The 20,461-nt window shown below is 34.1% G+C and overlaps 1 protein-coding gene and 1 long non-coding RNA gene across 6 annotated transcripts in view; one reads left to right on the top strand and one right to left on the bottom strand.

The window, feature by feature from the left end:
- Positions 1 to 20,461, bottom strand: part of LOC127728517 (5'-AMP-activated protein kinase subunit gamma-1-like) — a 243,756-nt gene that overhangs the window by 153,140 nt on the left and 70,155 nt on the right. For 2 of the 5 annotated variants that reach the window (XM_052235931.1, XM_052235930.1), the window contains exon 1: positions 7,739 to 9,557. The exons of 1 other annotated variant lie outside the window; for it this stretch is intronic. In XM_052235931.1, the coding sequence (XP_052091891.1) occupies positions 7,739 to 7,939 (201 nt within the window). In that variant the 5' untranslated portion in view covers positions 7,940 to 9,557. Of the gene's footprint in view, positions 1 to 7,738; positions 9,559 to 20,461 lie in introns of those variants that run through there. 2 more of the 5 variants (XM_052235928.1, XM_052235929.1) reach the window with 2 other exon arrangements.
- LOC127728559 (uncharacterized) lies at positions 10,473 to 11,047 on the top strand. Its single transcript, XR_007994179.1, has 2 exons — positions 10,473 to 10,707; positions 11,002 to 11,047. It is a non-coding gene; the product is annotated as an uncharacterized LOC127728559 (long non-coding RNA).

Raw genomic sequence — 20,461 nt, 5'->3', positions numbered from 1 at the left:
TATCAGATAAATTCTATCAATGTTAACTTGATTGTCTGATTGATTAGTGTTTAATGCCACTTTCAGCACTATTATGCTATTTTGTGGCGGTCAGTTTTTATTGGTGGAGGAGGCCAGAGAGAACCTGACTGACCTTCGGTAGGAAAACCGACAATACTAGTCAATTAAGATTGGAGTCAAATGTACCTGCATCGTGTGGGATTTGAACTTACAACCTCAGTGTTTATATGCTTGTGATACAGTAGTTCGACTATTTAGACCACTTGGCCACCGAGGCCCCCCTGTGAAATTTGAGGTAAAGGTCATGTAAATCCTATCAGTAAGAAAGTCAAACAGACCTTACAATCATTTGAATATGATTAGATGTGGCAGCATCACAAACATCAATGTTCTATCACAAGTTATAATCTCAGAAGAAAATGATTTTTATTGTTTATGAAGACGTAACTGTGTGAATGTTGAAGTCTATGATGATGACCCATGATCCACAAGTCCTGCTCTTTATTTTTAATTTTCATATTGTTAAAAATCAATAGTCACTGACATATATCTGAAAGGGCAGTATTTGTATATACATGGCCCATGTACTAAAAGTAGGTATCCCTCCTTCATCATTTACACCATAACATCATGAAATATTACTGGATACTGTAAATTCAGAAATTATTGCAAAGTTTTTATTAATGGGAATAATGTGACTAGGTAAGTATCCCATTAATAAGAACCCACATTCTAATATCTGATACACATATATCTGAATGCAGCTTTTCCTGAAATTGTAATAATCAATCTCCCATTTTTGATAATTCACAATAATATATGCACGCAATAATTTCTTAATTTACAGTATCTTGCATTTATCATGCTTTATCCAAAAGTATGGTTAAATTCCTAAAAGACCCCTCCCCAAGCCTTCTTAGTTATTAAAAGCTATTAGTTTGCATTTAAACCATTTATATATTTTAAAATATCACCATGAATATAAGATATACTTTATTGAGCTAACACCCTCAGGGTAATATATAATATGTGTACATGTATGGGCCAGAATGAGATACAATCTACTTTAAAACTACTAGATAATACCAAAAGAATCCTAATCTTTATAACATAGACAGTCAAACTACTCAGGTATCACAGCTGTATTTTCTGTGTTGTTGTTGGCCAGTAATAAACAACTAATGATTCTAATTATTGTAGCATAACAGCTCAACAGTTCACTGACATATGCTTGACACAATAATATATCAAAGAAACAACTTTTTTCATGCACAGTGGTTTTTATATTCAGTGGTGCCAAATTCCACAATCAGTAAAACATGTATGTAATAACACTGATAATTAAAATTAATTCCAAAGTACAGTCACTACCATTAGAGTAAAGGAAGGCATGATTTCATCTCAGCAGGTTAGGAACTTTGAGCTTGCTTTCAGTAAATGCGAGCATTCTTTGATACAGTATTATTTAATAATAGTTTATTGCTGTTTTGCTTGTATTAAATGTTTTTGTTTTATCTATTATACCAGTTTTAAAGAGTTGTAATTTTTATAAAAAAAAACATAATGTAATCAGCAACTTTTTTTTAAAATAATGATTTTACAGCTGAGGTGACATGAGAACTGAACCATTTGGGAACATATAGCTGTGTACAGTGTAATTTATAGTTTCTAATGTATGATGTAAAAAAAAAACTCATTTGAATAAAATTTTGTAAACCTAAATCTTGTCGACCTACTTTTGATATGGATGAAGTTCAGTATAAGACACAAAAACATTCAAAATACAATCTCATTTGTTTTGGGTCATGAAATACTGATGTTCAAATAACCATTATATAACTATTGATGATATAAAGAGAACTCAAATAGTCCCCTTCAACTTTGTTGAATGTAAGATAATCTATGTGTACTCAATCTTCAGGCATGTTCCTGATGTAAAAATTTTTAATTTAAAGCTGACCTTATATATTTTTTGTTGCTCTATTTAGTTTTAAAAAAAGAAGTTTTGATATGATTGCCTATGTTGAATTCATTCTGGTGTCTTATTATTAAAACAATTCATTCTGCGGTTTCCTTTTAACTACACCATGTATTCTGGTTTCCTTTTGGCTATACCATGCATTATGGTTGTCTTTTGACTATACCATGCATTATGGTTGTCTTTTGACTATACCATGCATTATGGTTGTCTTTTGGCTATACCATGCATTATGGTTGTCTTTTGACTATACCATGCATAATGGTTGTCTTTTATTTATACCAAGCATTATGGTTGTCTTTTGACTATACCATGCATAATGGCTGTCTTTTGATTATACCATGCATTATGGTTGTCTTTTGACTATACCATGCATTATGGTTGTCTTTTGGCTATACCATGCATTATGGTTGTCTTTTGACTATACCATGCATAATGGTTGTCTTTCGGCTATACCATGCATTATGGTTGTCTTTTGACTATACCATGCATAATGGTTGTCTTTTGGCTATTCCATGCATTATGGTTGTCTAATGACTATACCATGCATTATGGTTGTCTAATGACTATACCATGCATAATGGTTGTATTTCGGCTGTACCATGCATTATGGTTGTCTTTTGACTATACCATGCATAATGGTTGTCTTTTGATTATACCACGCATTATGGTTGTCTTTTGGCTATACCATGCATTATGGTTGTCTTTTGACTATACCATGCATTATGGTTGTCTTTTGGCTATACCATGCATTATGGTTGTCTAATGACTATACCATGCATAATGGTTGTCTTTCGGCTATATCATGCATTATGGTTGTCTTTTGACTATACCATGCATAATGGTTGTCTTTTGGCTATACCATGCATTATGGTTGTCTTTTGACTATACCATGCATAATGGTTGTCTTTTGGCTATACCATGCATTATAGTTGTCTTTTGATTATACCATGCATTATGGTTGTCTTTTGACTATACCATGCATTATGGTTGTCTTTTGACTATACCATGCATTATGGTTGTCTTTTGACTATACCATGCATAATGGTTGTCTTTTGACTATACCATGCATAATGGTTGTCTTTTGACTATACCATGCATTATGGTTGTCTAATGACTATACCATGCATAATGGTTGTCTTTCGGCTATACCATGCTTTATGGTTGTCTTTTGACTATACCATGCATAATGGCTGTCTTTTGACTATACCATGCATAATGGTTGTCTTTTGACTATACCATGCATTATGGTTGTCATTTTACTATACCATGCATCATGGTTGTCTTTAGTTTACACCAGGATTTCTTGTTTCTTAAGCAATAAAATAATGGCCAATATGAGATTGTAAAAATGTATTTCACAAAAATCAGTATGCTTTATATTTTATTTTTGCTTCCATGTTAAAGCAAACAAGAGTGCACACACTGAAATGTCTCGCCTTCTTTACTAACCATTGATATTATGTTGATAGTCCTAAATGAAAGCTTTACTACAACTATTACATAAACTTAACATGATCCAAGAAAATGAAGTCAAGGTCATATAAACCAAACGAGAAATACATGTACACCTTACAATCATTCAATACACTAAATATAGTTGACCTATTGCTAATAGTTTCTAAGAAACAGACTTAACCAAGAAAACTAAACATTGACCAATGAATCGTGAAAATGAGGTCAAGGTCAGATGTACCATGCCAGACAGACATGAACAGCTTACAATCCTTCCATACAACAAATATAGCTGACCTATTGCTTATAGTTTAAGAATAAAAACAGACTGAAACACATAAACTTAACACTGAGCAATGAACCGTGCAAATGAGGTCAAGGTCAAATAAAACATGCGAGACTGACATGTACATCATAGAATATTTCCATACACCAAATATAGTTGACTTATTGCATATAGTATAAGAAAAAAGACCAAAACTCAAAAACTTAACTTTGACCACTGAACCATGAAAATAAAGTCAAAGTCAGATGACACCTGCCAGTTGGACATGTACACCTTACAATCATTCCATACACCAAATATAGTAGACCTATTGCATAAAGTATAAGAAAAACGGACCAAAACACAAAAACTTAACTATAACCACTGAACCATGAAAATGAGGTCAAGGTCAGATGACACCTGCCAGTTGGACATGTACACCTTAGAATCATTCCATACACCAAATATAGTAGACCTATTGCATAAAGTATAAGAAAAACGGACCAAAACACAAAAACTTAACTATAACCACTGAACCATGAAAATGAGGTCAAGGTCAGATGACACCTGCCAGCTAGACATGTACACCTTACAATCATTCCATACACCAAAAATAGTAGACCTATTGCATACAGTATAAGAAAAACAGACCAAAACACAAAAACTTAACTATAACCACTGAACCATGAAAATGAGGTCAAGGTCAGATGACACCTGCCAGTTGGACATGTACACCTTACAGTCCTTCCATACACCGAATATACTAGACCTATTGCTTATAGTATCTGAGATATGGACTTGACCACCAAAACTTAACCTTGTTCACTGATCCATGAAATGAGGTCGAGGTCAGATGAAAACTGTCTGACGGGCATGAGGACCTTGCAAGGTACGCACATATTGAATATAGTTATCCTATTACTTATAATAAGAGAGAATTTAACATTACAAAAAATATTAACTTTTTTTCAAGTAGTCACTGAACCATGAAAATGAGGTCAAGGACATTGGACATGTGACTGACGGAAACTTCGTAACATGAGACATCCATATACAAAGTATGAAGCATCCAGGTCTTCCACCTTCTAAAATATAAAGCTTTTAAGAAGTTAGCTAACACCGCCGCCGGATCACTATCCCTATGTCGAGCTTTCTGCGACAAAAGTCGCAGGCTCGACAACAACAACCAATCATTAAACTTATCATCAGTAAGTCAACTTTCATGACAATTATTATTTATAATGTTAAATAAAACTTAAAAACTTTTATTTTGTAAGGCAAAGTAATAACTCCTGAACAATAAACAATTAAGTCAGTTTTATAACTTATACTTATAGTAGATATAAATCTGGTTAGTTATCAGAACTTTAAACACATAGCCATTCAGTACTATTGCCCAAAGTCATATAAAATAGTTAGCCTCAATAGACCTTTTGCTTGTAACCTCTTCCAATTAATATAGTAATATAGAGTTTTCATTTTATTTTGAAGTAATAGTAATTGCACTTCTACATTTTACTTAAGTGTTGGTTCAAGAAACTACTACATTACAATAGAAATGTATGGTTGCAGATCTTAATTATAGTGGTATATGTATTATCAAAACTCTTTACATCAAACCCTTTTATATAAGTTCTCTATAAACCATAGGCCAAGTAGGCAAAGAACCCTAATTACTTACAGATTATATACATCAGATAAAAATCTTCATCTATTTCCTTACAACTAGAAGTAAATATATAGGTATTATAAAATATTTATAAATCATAATCCCTACATCTTAGATAGGATTTGACTCAGTTGAACTGTTACAAAAACTATAAATTTGACGAGTTTTTGAACTTTTAGGCTGGAATGTTTCAATAAAAACATTACAAAAAGATAGCTATTTATTTGGCTCTGAATGCATTTTGAAAAATAAAGTATTCTTTTTTAATCTATTCATACTGATAATTCTTCATTTTGTATCTGGTTTAGACTTATTGTATTTATAATCCTTTAAATAAAAGACCTTCTTTATTAAGAGATGAATGTTTAACTACACTGACATATCCATATCATGCAGTTACTTTAAGAACAACAATGATTTTAATACTTCCCGTTTGACCTTATTTTGAAATATTTGGTCAACATATTCATATTATCTTTCATTAGTATGTGTAAATTTTCTTATCTTCAAATCAAATATATCCTAGGTCAAGAGAACTTTCCAATTGTTACTAAATGTAGTATTCAAAAAGAGATATAAATGTTATAAATATTTTGTCAACAAACCTATCAGAATTGAAAATAAATATAAGCTGAGTCTAAACTAACATTATTCCATTAAAAATGTGTTAGATTAGAGCTTAAACTATCTACCGGTACATGACAAATGTAGAAGAAAGAAGATTGTGTCTACAGACACAAACACATATGCCTATGCTCCCAATAAAATGTGCTGAGTTCAGCAAACCAAACCATTTATGTAACATTGAAAAAATATGGCATTACCTGGGACTTAAACTTAGAAAAATGATATAATGTTTATAATTGAGAACTTTAATCCTAATTCTAAGTACCCAACATTATTTGAGAATTTACTCCGATATAGCATGCAGTACTAATTTGTGGCTCAGCAGTAATGGACCACAGATATTTCATCCTCGAGATTCAGTGGCTGAAGAAAGATATAAGATGAGAGTTAGATCACCCAATGCGCCATGCAGTACTAACTATAGATACTAGTTGATACCAGAACTGACTTGAGTTGAACCATAGTACATGTGCTAGACCAAATCAGTACTAAACTTAAAGTATAGTAGTTGGAGCTCCATGCATATAGAACTAACTTGTGGCCTACAGTAATTATTTCACATGAATACATCAGATCAGTCAAACATATTTTTTCTTCTGACAAATGGTACAGGCAAATATAAACTCAGATGGACTTTTATCAAGAAAACCTACCGAAAAATGGTACTGGGAAATATTTTAGTTAACTGACATACATGTATCATTTCCTATTTCAACTAAAATATAGTAAATTTTAATGTCATGTCACACAATATAACAACTCACTGTCATCATACATGTATCTATCAAGAATGTGTCCCATAAGTCATAATGTATGGCAGCACTGGCACAGACTGAACAAAATACAGCACCAGGCACCAAGAATCTAAACCAACAAGACATTTATACACAGACTTAGTCTAAACATAAATATCACAAGATGTTTCACTAACCAGAAAACATCCTATTTAATTGAAAGACTGAAAGAGAGCTAATTAAACAACTTTAATATACAACTTTAAAAAAAAGTAAAGCTAAATTACTTCCTTTTGTGTTGTTTACATTTAAAACAAACATTAATAGCTTACTATATATACTTCTATACATTAGTACTACTTTTCATGAATAAACAATAACAATAAATTCAATGAAACCATTTGAACTGCATTCATTGAAACTTTTTATTACTCTCTGGTATAATTTCACATCAGAAATCTTCTTTAAGCGTAACACATGTTATATAAAATTGATTTATACCTCTTTATTTAAGATTCTTTTATATCAAAGTCAATGTTGATGAAATGCAAGTCAAACATGGTTTTATATAATTTATTGTGTTCTCATATAAAGAGATCATCATGAAAAGTATTACAAGAGAGATCTGGGGCATGTCTCTCATCCCAGCTGCCATACATTCCCATGATAAATGTTTTATAAGGTATACATAGAAATGAACAAAATCAGGAAAAGTCTAGTTAGAACAAGGAAGAACAATGATGATGTTCTCTTAAAATCTAAGAACTCAACAATCTATATAATATGATGAACTACACAGATATCTTCTGTTGAAGGGTAAATAAGGGTTTACGTATCATCTATCCCCTCCCGTGTGTCCCTTACCCTCACTATAGTAGCTATATATGTAGTATTTTGAGTCTACAGAACACAGGCACTTGTCTTGGAAAAAAATTACCTGTGTACCTTTATATATGTAAACTAATAATCAGAGACAATGCTCTATAGAAGCAGTATTTAGCAGATCTTACCTGAGGATTTATAGGACAGGACCCTCGTCTCTTATTCTGCTTTTGTATCATTTTCCTTAATGCTGCATCATCAAAATTTTCATCATTAAAATCCACAGGTTCATCATTATCCGGGATAGTAATGAGAGCACCCGGGGTGGCTAAAGACCTTCTCCTTTGTTTCATCCTGCTGGGTTCCGGCACATTCAAATAATTGCTCATTTTGATATTAAAACACTATAATTCCTCCACAGTCAGAAATCAAATTTCATTTAAGATCCAAAAACAAATCACAGATAAAGATGGCATGAATTTTGTCATGTTCTATAATCTTCTATTTGATCCATGAAGAAGGTATTAAGAAGTCATTTTTCAAGTATGATATAGTAAATAGTTATGGCATCATCAGCAAGAACAAGAGTGATATGGCTTTAACCAATATATCCTATGATCAAAATTATTACTGACAGATAATCCCAGTTCTATAAATGATCCCACGTGAGATGATTTACCTTTGCCTGTAAGCTTTTATAATCTATATCTTATGCTCAATAGAAATGCACAGCAAATAAAATTTTATTATTGATTAAAGTGAAGTTTATTATTGCAATGGGTCTCTTCAATGTCATATTTAAATGCTATTTTGTCGGTCAAATAAGTAAATTGTACAATGTACATTTAATATTTTTGAAGAAATCAATACATACTCACTTCCTTAGATATTTCCCTGTGTAAAGAAATCACAGTGAGTATATATACAGAAATGTGGAAAAATAAAAATTCTTATCCTCTAAAATTTCAAATGAATACAAAATACACTTGACAAAGCTGTTTTTTCGTTCACTTTGTTAAGCAGTTGAATAACATTTGTTCTAAACAAAGGTATATAAATATCTTGTAATCATTTGCCAAGTAGATTTTAATAGATCTTTGTATACGTAAAATTACTGCAAGCAAATCGGTCTATTTTTTTCCCAGTCATCCATACAATATAGAATTAAATATCTTACAATGGATTAAATTTTCAATATTTAACCATTAACTCCTAACTGTAAATTGTGCAGGTACCAATCTTCTGATTTGATCACAATGTATGCTTTAAATCAATATGAAAGAAGGAATACACTGATAATCCATAGTAATATATAAGTAATTCTTCCATATCCCTAGGTACAACTTTCGATCAATTAAAAAGTTTATGTGAAAATGTTACAAGAAAGTAACGCTGGGATGAAAAAATATAATTCATCGATCAACTAAATAATTGGTTTACTTTATATATAACACAAGTTAGCTTTAACCACATTAAATCCTGTTTCAGTTAGTTAGGTTTAGTATTTTCTTATTACTGGATTTCAGTAGTGCAGCTAGTTCAATCATTATTGCATATACAATCCAAAATCAATGTAAACAAAAAAATTTACTTCAGAACTTAAATGGCAATCTGCATGTAACACTCATTGTACAAGAAAATGTCCCAAAAAAGTGGATTTAAATCAGCACAAAAATGTCATATCTGTAGAAAAAGTTCATGGTGATTCTTCACCACCTTATGTTTACATCAACAATCTATCAACCATGCAGATAATGCAATCAATTCCAGCTGGCAACCTTGAATGACCTTTTAACAACAATATCATATTTCCAGGTGATTTCTATAGATGATTATATAATAATGCTGCTGTTCCTTTAGGAATTCACTTTAATATGTTTGGTGAATATATTTAACTGTAACTAATCAAATTACATGCATGTTTAAGCTGATTTATACATGTAAAATGCACATGGTTTTATTCCCATTCTGAATTATTTTTTATAGAAAATTTTTGAAAACAACTTGAAAAACATAAACTTCAACAAAACTAGATGACCTAGAAACAGAATAACTTTCTGAAAACAAATTAGACACATACTTTAAGTTTTTAACAATGCATCTATTTCCAGATGAATAGTTATTCCAGTAGTCAATTCGGTCAATATGCTGAAAATAAACTACATAAATGCTGTTTATGTTTGTTTTTATACATCATAGGTTCAAGTATGACTTCCTCAAGTATATGAGTCTTAGTTTCCTGCTAAAATTTATATTACTAAGTCCTATAAATATCTACTTATTTCCAAATTTTTAACTGTAAATCCAGCATATAGGAATTTAAACCATACTTAGTAATTAGATATTTTCTGTTAAGTTTAGAATACTTCCAGTTTAAAAGGTCAATAGATTTAATTCAAATTTAATTTCATTTTTATTTAATTCAATGAAATGATTTTTTGTTGTTGTTGTTATTCAATTTGATAATGAAATTTTAAATGGAAGCTGAAACATGTAATGATCCAATCAAATTCAACAAGTGTCAAAATGTTTGATATAAATACTTGGCTCTGAGGTGAACTACTAATGATGCCTTCAAACAGCAGTAAATATATAATCTTATTAAATAAGAAATTGGATAGAAATCTTATCTTGTATATGAGAGTGTAATATACAATCACTTTGGTAAAAAAAACAAGTCTATTAGATCTACTTTGACTCAGAATAGGTTAAATATCTTGGTAATAATATTAAATGGGCAAAAACAGCCCTATCATACATGCCTGCTTTGGACATGATTTAACTAATACAACATAAATCTTTTTTGACCTGGTAAATCCTGCCATAGACAGAATCATATTAGAAACATAAATCTACTTTATTTTGTTCTGGTAAATGTACAGACTGAGTCTAAAACAAAATGTAAAAGGTACAATGTTCTGCAACTCATTCATCATTTGTTCTTCATGTGATCATCATTTTATATTGTTTATGTTTCATTGCGTACATCACTTTATATGCTCCAGTTTTAGGAGTTTTATACAGGACAGTGTAGGAACCCATGTTACTTTCCCCTCTCCTCTGAGTGACAAAAACTGCTCAGCAAGCCGTGTGCACAACTGCTAGGAACATTCAGCGGACACGTTTTCCAAAGGAACAATTCGTGGCTAACCACAGCGTGAGTTACCTTTAAAACATTACAAATTATGTCTTTACATCAGCGATGAACTGTTTTAATATGTTTTCCTATGTTATAAAGAAACTATAAACATTTAACCGTTCAAACTGTTCGTATCTGCGAATACACAATTTAATTCAGACAGAACCCGACGTGTGCAAGAATATTCATCTATTTATCATTATAAAGAACATTAACAGCTTTATAAATCTACGAACTGTTTATCCGTATTTTTAATGGACTTTAATTATCATTGAACACATTGTAAAATTGTATTTATATTTGTATTTTCAGTTTTTCACCATTTGGATTGGTAGTGAAATAAAAGTCAGCTCCTGATTGTTTTATCTTTACATAAACCCAGTCATCTTGGTTAAACTCGCTGGTCCGGCCAGTACAGTGAAAAAGCTACAACTTGCCTGTTGTTTTTCTTGGATAACGTACACCACTTCACGACAGTCAGCAGACCCATAACGTAGTTTCAACGACAACGTTTCGTGCTAGTAAATTGACGACTACCTGTCTTTACATATCCAGACAAGGAACAACTACGTAGCAACGTAAATACCTTTACACTGACAGTGGACTACATAACTTGTGTGTACTAGGCAGCAACAAACAACGTTGAGCCATCATGGATCCCAGTCAAGCGGAACAGCAAGAAGAGGTTCAGCCCCCAGAGGGAGATGTCCCTGAAGAACTTATAGAGAATCCGTCTAATACCACACATTTAGATGAAAATCCCGAGACGAGGCGAGTACGAGACCTCACGGAAAAAGGTAAAGGAGCTTTCACAGAAAAACGTGACAAGTTCTGTCAGGAACTAGAGGCCCTCTGGTCAGATGTAGAGTCCCAGTTATCGGAAGTCACCACGCCTCCTAACAAGATCCAGCAAATCTTGACAGCCCAGGATAACCTTGTTAAAGCCTGCACAAATTATCGTAGGCTCACAGATGAGTACCTGGACTTTCTGAAAAGGACCAGAACATTGGACAGTCAAAAAGACATAGACGCATGCAATCTCACATTGGATATTCGTCTGTCCAAAGTGGACCATGCCCTAGAAACATTGCACGAACATCGGCTCGACCTGACAAAGTCTAAATCTACTAAAACAAAGACCTCAAAAAGTAAGAAAACCTCACATAGTGGTAGCTCTAACGTGTCTGACATGTCAAGCCTAGCACGGAGGAAGCGTGCCAAAGCAGAGGCCGCTAAATCAAAAATAGCCTTTGTCGAACAACATGCACTTATCCTACAACAGGAGGCAATGTTAGAGAAACAAGCCCTGTTCAGACAAACTGAAATGGAACAGGGAGCAGCACGCAAAAAGGCTGAAATGGAACAGGAAGCCACACGCAAAAAGGCTGAAATGGAGCATGAAGCAGAGCAAGAGGCCATACGCAGGAAAGCACAAATTAAACAGGAGGCCGCACGTGTCAGCCGGGAAAAAACCGAGCTGAAAGCCAAGTTAAACCTTCTAGAAGCACAGAAAGAAGCTGCAGCCGCAGAAGCCGAGGCTCGTATCCTAGAGTACGATGACAGCCAAGCGCTAGACGATCTCCCTAAAGAGACGGAAGACCCGCTCCAACGTGTGCAAGACTTTGTTAATAAACATCCTGAACCAACCGCCATACAGGAAGCGACAGCCCCTCAACAGAAAAAACAAACGTCTGTTAAGATTGAGCTAAGTCATGAAGCGCCAGTCTTCGTGCCCTCCGTGGCATTGAACCTGCCATCACAGACACCTGCGGTCTTGCCTACACATGCTAAGTCACCAGAAGTTAATGTATTCCCAGATCTGGGAACAATAACTGGCATAGGAAAACAAGGCGTTATAGAAGAGATCCCTGTCTTACAACAAAAACAAGGCGTTATAGAAGAGATCCCTGTTTCACACCAAAAACAAGGCGTAATAGAAGAGAACCCTGTTGCATACCAGCAACAAATCAATCCTACGTCGGAGATAACCAGATTTCTCCTACGCAAGGACCTGTTGTTCTCCCGGCTAACAAGCTTTAACGACCGGGCAGAATCCTTCCATACATGGAAAGCCAGCTTTAAAAACGTCATAGACGAATTACAAGTTTCGGACTCGGAACAGATAGACCTACTTATTAAATGGCTTGGACCAGATTCTGCCAAACATGCCATGAGTATAAGGGCCAACAACCCAACAAGAGGCCTACAGAGACTATGGGAGAGACTTGACGACCGATATGGTGCTCCAGAAATGTTGGAGGCGTCTCTCGTTAACAAACTTGTCAACTTCCCAACACTGACGAATAAGGACAACTCACTCCTTTACGATTTGTCAGATATTATCTCAGAAATAGAATATCACAAGGAAAATCCCAAGCTGGGATGTTTGCTTGCGTATTTCGACTCTTCATCCGGGATAAATCCTATTGTGGAAAAACTGCCATACGGACTCCAAGAAAAGTGGATAACAAGGGCTTCAAGATACAAGTCTAAATATGAAGTTGCTTTTCCACCTTTCACAGAATTCTCTGCCTTCATCAGGGAAATTAGCAAAATAAAGAACGATCCTGGGTTCATTTTTGGGTCAAGAGTCACACCAAGTACAAAAGGTGCTGCACCAAAGTTCACACCTCAAACATATTCTAAAGTCAATGTTTATAAGGCAGCAATTGAACAGCAACCTGGAGACAGCAGTGAACAACAAAGTCTTTGCATTTTGCATAATACAAAGCATACCTTAAACGAATGCCGAGCGTTCCGTGCCAAATCAATAGAGGAACGCAAGGAACTGTTGAGGCAAAACCATCTTTGTTACAAATGCTGTGATTCGACTTTGCACAGAAGTCGTGATTGCAAGGCAAGTATCAGTTGCAATGAATGCGGAAGTAAACAACACACCACCGCATTACACACAAATCGAGTGTACCAACCCAAAGGTGCACCGCCTTCACCGCCTAGATCAGTCGACGGCGGGGAGCTAATTGATACAGCCTACGGCGGGGAGCAACTTGAGTTAGCTGAAACCAAGCTAACGTCTGTTAGTTCAACTTGCACAGATATCTGTAAAGATGGCAACAGTAGTAAATCTTGTGCCAAGATACTCCCTGTGAATGTCTTTCACAAAAATAATCAGGACAAAGTAATTCGCATGTATGCAATTATTGACGACCAAAGCAACCGGTCTCTCGCCGCTCCTGAATTCTTCAGCCTATTCAACGTACAGGAAGAAACAAAAGACTATATGTTATCCACATGCTCCGGCAGCAAGGTTACTTCCGGAAAACGAGGAAACGGCTTTGTCGTAAAGTCTGTACAAGACAATACTAGATTCAATCTGCCTGAACTGATTGAATGCGATAACATTCCCAATAATCGGAACGAAATTGCTACAACTGAGGATATATTGCAATATCAACACTTGCAAGAACTACAAAAAAATATTCTCCCGATTGATGGAAAATGCAAAATCCTATTGCTCATTGGAAGAGACCTTATAGAGGCACATCACGTCCTTGATCAACGTCTAGGACCACCAAAAGCTCCATTTGCGCAAAAGTTAAACCTGGGTTGGATTATCGTTGGTGAAATACGCTCCGATAAGCAACATGTTCACCTTGAATTCACTACAAAGGAAACAAATCCAACTTGCAGTGTTGTGAAACCACATACAAAGAAATTACCCGAGTGTAATAAAACCAACACCCAGTCAAATGGAATTCAAACTGATTCGTTTAAACATTATCCCCGTTTACATGGGCAGCCGAAAACGAAATCAGCGACTTCGATCGTCAGATTTGCAGAATCCGAAAAGTTCATTTCGGAAGCAACACCACCAAAAGTGAATGCCGACAAAGAAAAGTACATCCGAAAACATTTTATTCCCAAGGAAAGCTTCAATTCGCCTTTGGATACGCAAGGACAAGAGGGAAGTAGAATAGACAATTCGGACTTAAGTCACAGAGAAAAGGAACATGGCACCGGCTGGTCTACTGTATGCCGTAAACGTAAAGGAAAGCGTCCGTTTCGCAAGACGTCTTCGTTGGATCGCATATCTGTGTCGAAAGGAGATTCTTCCATCAGAACCACAGCAATGGAATTGGATCTTAGATCGCCGCGATCTTGTCGGAAACACCGCCTTGTCTAGGATAGAGGTTGTGAAATACCCAGCCTCCCGTTGGATTACTTCCAAGTTCATATAAGTGGAACTTTGGACTGTTGTTATATATTTAACATTTTATTTGTTTTAATAATGGAATAGTGATGTCAGATAGACCTCAGACGGGGAGTGTTCTGCAACTCATTCATCATTTGTTCTTCATGTGATCATCATTTTATATTGTTTATGTTTCATTGCGTACATCACTTTATATGCTCCAGTTTTAGGAGTTTTATACAGGACAGTGTAGGAACCCATGTTACTTTCCCCTCTCCTCTGAGTGACAAAAACTGCTCAGCAAGCCGTGTGCACAACTGCTAGGAACATTCAGCGGACACGTTTTCCAAAGGAACAATTCGTGGCTAACCACAGCGTGAGTTACCTTTAAAACATTACAAATTATGTCTTTACATCAGCGATGAACTGTTTTAATATGTTTTCCTATGTTATAAAGAAACTATAAACATTTAACCGTTCAAACTGTTCGTATCTGCGAATACACAATTTAATTCAGACAGAACCCGACGTGTGCAAGAATATTCATCTATTTATCATTATAAAGAACATTAACAGCTTTATAAATCTACGAACTGTTTATCCGTATTTTTAATGGACTTTAATTATCATTGAACACATTGTAAAATTGTATTTATATTTGTATTTTCAGTTTTTCACCATTTGGATTGGTAGTGAAATAAAAGTCAGCTCCTGATTGTTTTATCTTTACATAAACCCAGTCATCTTGGTTAAACTCGCTGGTCCGGCCAGTACATACAACTTACTCACAGTGGCCTTCAAATTGGCTTCAATATCATGGATTAATTGAGGGATAGGAATGTAAAAGTTTTTTTGTCCAACAGATTCTGATAGGTACTACATCGGTTTTTAACTTGGCTTTGAATGTCATGGGTTAATATTGGGATAGGAATGTAAAAGTTTTTTTGTTCTACAAATTCTGATGGGTACATCCATTTACTTAGGCTTTGAATGTCATGTGTTAATATTGGAATAGGAATGTAAAAGTGTTTTGATCCAGACAGATTCTGATAGGTAGCACATCAGTATTTACCTTGGCTTTGAATGTCAGGGGTTAATATTGGGATAGGAATATAAAAGTGTTTTATTCCAGACAGATTCTGATAGGTACCTTAGCTTTGCATGTCATGGGTTAAGCTTGTGTCTAAGACAAAAATGTCAGGGGTTAATATTGGGATAGGAATATAAAAGTGTTTTATTCCAGACAGATTCTGATAGGTACCTTAGCTTTGAATGTCATGGGTTAAGCTTGTGACTAAGACAATATAACAACCTAATTTGTCTTTTTATGAAACAGATTATATTGTAAATAAAGGAACCTAAAAACATAATCTGATAAGTACCAATCTACTTTGGTAAGTTGGTTGCTTGTTAGATACAATTTTGTTTATGAATGCTCCAAAGTAACGTGTCAGATACAAAATAGACTTTTGTATGGAATATTCTCAAGTTCAGTCTAATATGTTATATAAATTCACTGCTTTTGGAATGTCATGAGTTATGAGTCAGATACAACACAAACTTACTTTGGTGTGGATTGTCCTGACCTTAGATGAGTCAGATACAACATCAATTTACTTTGGTTTGGGATGTCCTGAACAATGAGTTGGATACAATAGAAATTTACTTTGGTTTGGAATGTCCTGACCAATGAGTTGGATACAATATAAATTTACTTTGGTTTTTAATGTCCTGACCTATGAGTCAGATGCAACATAAATTTACTTTGGTTAGGAATGTCCTGACCTATGAGTCAGATACAACATAAATTTACTTTGGTTTTGGAATGTCCTGACCTATATGTCTGATACAACATAAATTTACTTTGGTTTGGGATGATGTCCTGAACTTTGAGTCAGATACAACATAAATCTATTTTGTTTGGAATGTCCTGACCTATGAGTCAGATACAACATAAATTTACTTTGGTTTGGAATATCCTGACCTATGAGTCAGATACAATATAAATTTACTATGGTTTGGAATGTCCTTACCTATGAGTCAGATACAACATACTTTTTCTTTGGATTGGGATATCCTGAGTTATGAGACAGTTTCAACATCAATCTATTTTAGTTGGAATACAACATAAATTTATTTTGTTTGGAATGTCCTGACCTGAGTCAGATACAACATAAATTAATTTTGTTTTGGGATGTCCTGACCTTTGAGTTGGATACAACATAAATTTACTATGTTTTGGGATGTCCTGACCTTTGAGTCAGATACAACATAAATTTATTTTGTTTGGAATGTCCTGACCCGAGTCAGATACAACAAAAATTTATTTTGTTTGGAATGTCCTGGCCTGAGTCAGATACAATATAAATTAACTTTGGTTTGGAATGTCCTGACCTATGAGTCATATACAACATAAATTTACTTTGTTTTGGGATGTCCTGACCTTTGAGTCAGATGCAACATAAATTTATTTTGTTTGAAATGTCCTGACCTGAGTCAGATACAACATAAATTAACTTTGGTTTGGGATGTCCTGACCTATGAGTCAGATATAACATAAATTAACTTTGGTTTGGAATGTCCTGACCTATGAGTCAGATACAACATAAATTTACTTTGGTTTGGAATGTCCTGACCTATGAGTCAGATACAACATAAATTTACTTTGTTTGGGGATATTCTGACCTTTGAGTCAGATACAACATAAATTTATTTTGTTTGGAATGTCCTGACCTATGAGTCAGATACAACATAAATCTATTTTAGTTGGAATGTCCTGAGTTATGAGTCAGATACAACATAAATTTACTTTGGTTTGGAATGTCCTGACCAATGAGTTGGATACAATATAAATTTACTTTGGTTTGGAATGTCCTGACCTATGAGTCAGATACAACATACATTTTCTTTGGATTGGGATATCCAGAGTTATGAGTCAGTTTCAACATAAATGAACTTTGGTTTGGGATGTCCTGACCAATGAGTTGGATACAACATAAATTAACTTTGGTTTGGAATGTCCTGACCGCTGAGTCGGATACAACATAAATTTACTTTGGTTTTGAATGTCCTGACCTATGAGTTGGATACAATATAAATTTATTTTGTTTGGAATGTCCTGACCTATCAGTCAGATACAATATAAATTTACTTTGGTTTGGAATGTCCTGACCAATGAGTTGGATATAATATAAATTTACTTTGGTTTGGAATGTCCTGACCAGTGAGTTGGATACAATATAAATTTACTTTGGTTTGGAATGTCCTGACCAATGAGTTGGATACAATTTAAATTTACTTTGGTTTGGAATGTCCTGACCTATGAGTCAGATACAACATACATTTTCTTTGGATTGGGATATCCAGAGTTATGAGTCAGTTTCAACATAAATTAACTTTGGTTTGGGATGTCCTGACCAATGAGTTGGATACAACATAAATTAACTTTGGTTTGGAATGTCCTGACCGCTGAGTCGGATACAACATAAATTTACTTTGGTTTTGAATGTCCTGACCTATGAGTTGGATACAATATAAATTTATTTTGTTTGGAATGTCCTGACCTATCAGTCAGATACAATATGAATTTATTTTGGTTTGGAATGTCCTGACCAATGAGTTGGATATAATATAAATTTACTTTGGTTTGGAATGTCCTGACCAGTGAGTTGGATACAATATAAATTTACTTTGGTTTGGAATGTCCTGACCAATGAGTTGGATACAATATAAATTTACTTTGGTTTGGAATGTCCTGACCAATGAGTTGGATACAATATAAATTTACTTTGGTTTGGAATGTCCTCAGACCAATGAGTTGGATACAATATAAATTTACTTAAAAATGATTAAAATCCCTTTGTCATTAACATTTTTCACAAATGATTGAAATGACTATTAAGGCATACTACTACCTAAAATGTATTATAATTCCATATCTGCATATGTTTGTATTTTTTCTACATTGCTTCATATTTTACTTAATTTAACCCTAAGTATAGGATTAAGGCAATATGTAGTGCTAGGGAAAATATTTTAACAGATTGAATCGATTCGGATTCTGGTACAAGGAAAACATATGACAATAAAAATCAGCCTATAATTCCAGTTACACTTTTGAAACTTAAGTAAGATCTGTGCCTATAGAATGACTAATGAAGTAAATTCAATGTTATGTACCCAATTTCAGGGTACATAATTTTGTGGTATTAAATTGGTAAACGAGAGACAAAGTACATATTAAGGAACATGTAACTGTCGGTGTTAATACAAATTAATCATCATTTATTCTCTCTGTTTAGTTCAGTAATCTAAAATTAACACAAGACATTGTTTGCATAGGTTGTTGATGATTGCACTATGAAAATAGACATCAAACAGAGATATAGCATGACAAACAACAGTGGACACATATACATGTATTGTACATGAATATAGATTTCACTGTGTTATATGTTTAAAGTCTATTGTCAAACTACAAGCATCAACTTACAAAGAGACCAGATGTTTTATTTATTTGAAACTAGCCTATCATGAAAATGGGTTGATGACTTTGAATTTTGATTCTCAAAAATATACTTGTATCAAGCTTCCACATGGCAAAGCATTGAACAGTATTTGATGAAGGTGGGATGTCAGATTGTAACAGACCTTAATCTAGGAGGTCATATTGTTATCTTCAAAATAGACCCCCTAACCCTTTACTTCAATAGGATTTAAACTTTCCCATAGCTAAGTATTAGATGAGTTATGATCAAGATACCAGAATAGAGAAGTTTAGAGTTCAATCTATTCTATCCTAAGTTATGTTTTGACCTTGAAATTGGAGTCCTGTGCTTCCAAATTAAATCACAATAAACTTTCCCCAAGATGAAGCATTGGTGACTATTCCATTAAGATCAAATGCAAAACTTTAGCTGAACAGTGCCTGAATGTTCTGACCTTGACTTTTGAATCTATGATTTTCGAAATTGCAAGTAGTGCTCAAGAATCTTATGGAAAATCTATGTACAAATTTGAGAAAGACCCATCTAAGGTTGTGCCTGAAAGAGTGTTTTGGATGGACAACCACATATATATTTACTTTAGAAGTGTTATCAGTTTAAGCAAAAAATATTACAGGTTTTGGCTATTCAAAAGACTTGATTTATTAAGAAATGATTCTTCTATACTGCCAACAGTTGAATGATATAAATTGTGATGACAATAAAATTATGCAGTTAAGATTTTCTTTCAAAAATTGATAAAAAAAAAAAAAAAAACCATTGAAAACATTGCAAACATTTGATGACAGAAGACAACTATAGTGCTACCTGGGGCTGTCTCAAACTTGCAGTGAGGGGAGAGTTTTTTTGCTCCGTGTTGAAGGCCTCACTGTGACTTTGAGATGAAGAACAGCAATAAAAGCGCTGTTCTTTTGATTTTTGTATGATTTTTACTGTGCATGTACTGATTTTGTGTCATGTATGGATACCCCATATTCTTTGTTTTTCTATTAATAAAATCTATACATTATTTATCAGAATGAGTTGGTTATCATGTCCATCTTTGGTGACTGTTTTAACCTTGTATCTATATAGTTATATTGTGAATTAGGATCTGCTAACCCTTCGAGAGCAG

The sequence above is a fragment of the Mytilus californianus genome, unplaced genomic scaffold, assembly GCF_021869535.1.
Source record: "Mytilus californianus isolate M0D057914Y unplaced genomic scaffold, xbMytCali1.0.p SCAF_2, whole genome shotgun sequence".
In the NCBI taxonomy this organism is placed as follows: domain Eukaryota; kingdom Metazoa; phylum Mollusca; class Bivalvia; order Mytilida; family Mytilidae; genus Mytilus; species Mytilus californianus.
The sequence above is the reverse complement of the archived record's forward strand: the minus strand, read 5'-3'. Positions and strand labels throughout refer to the sequence as shown.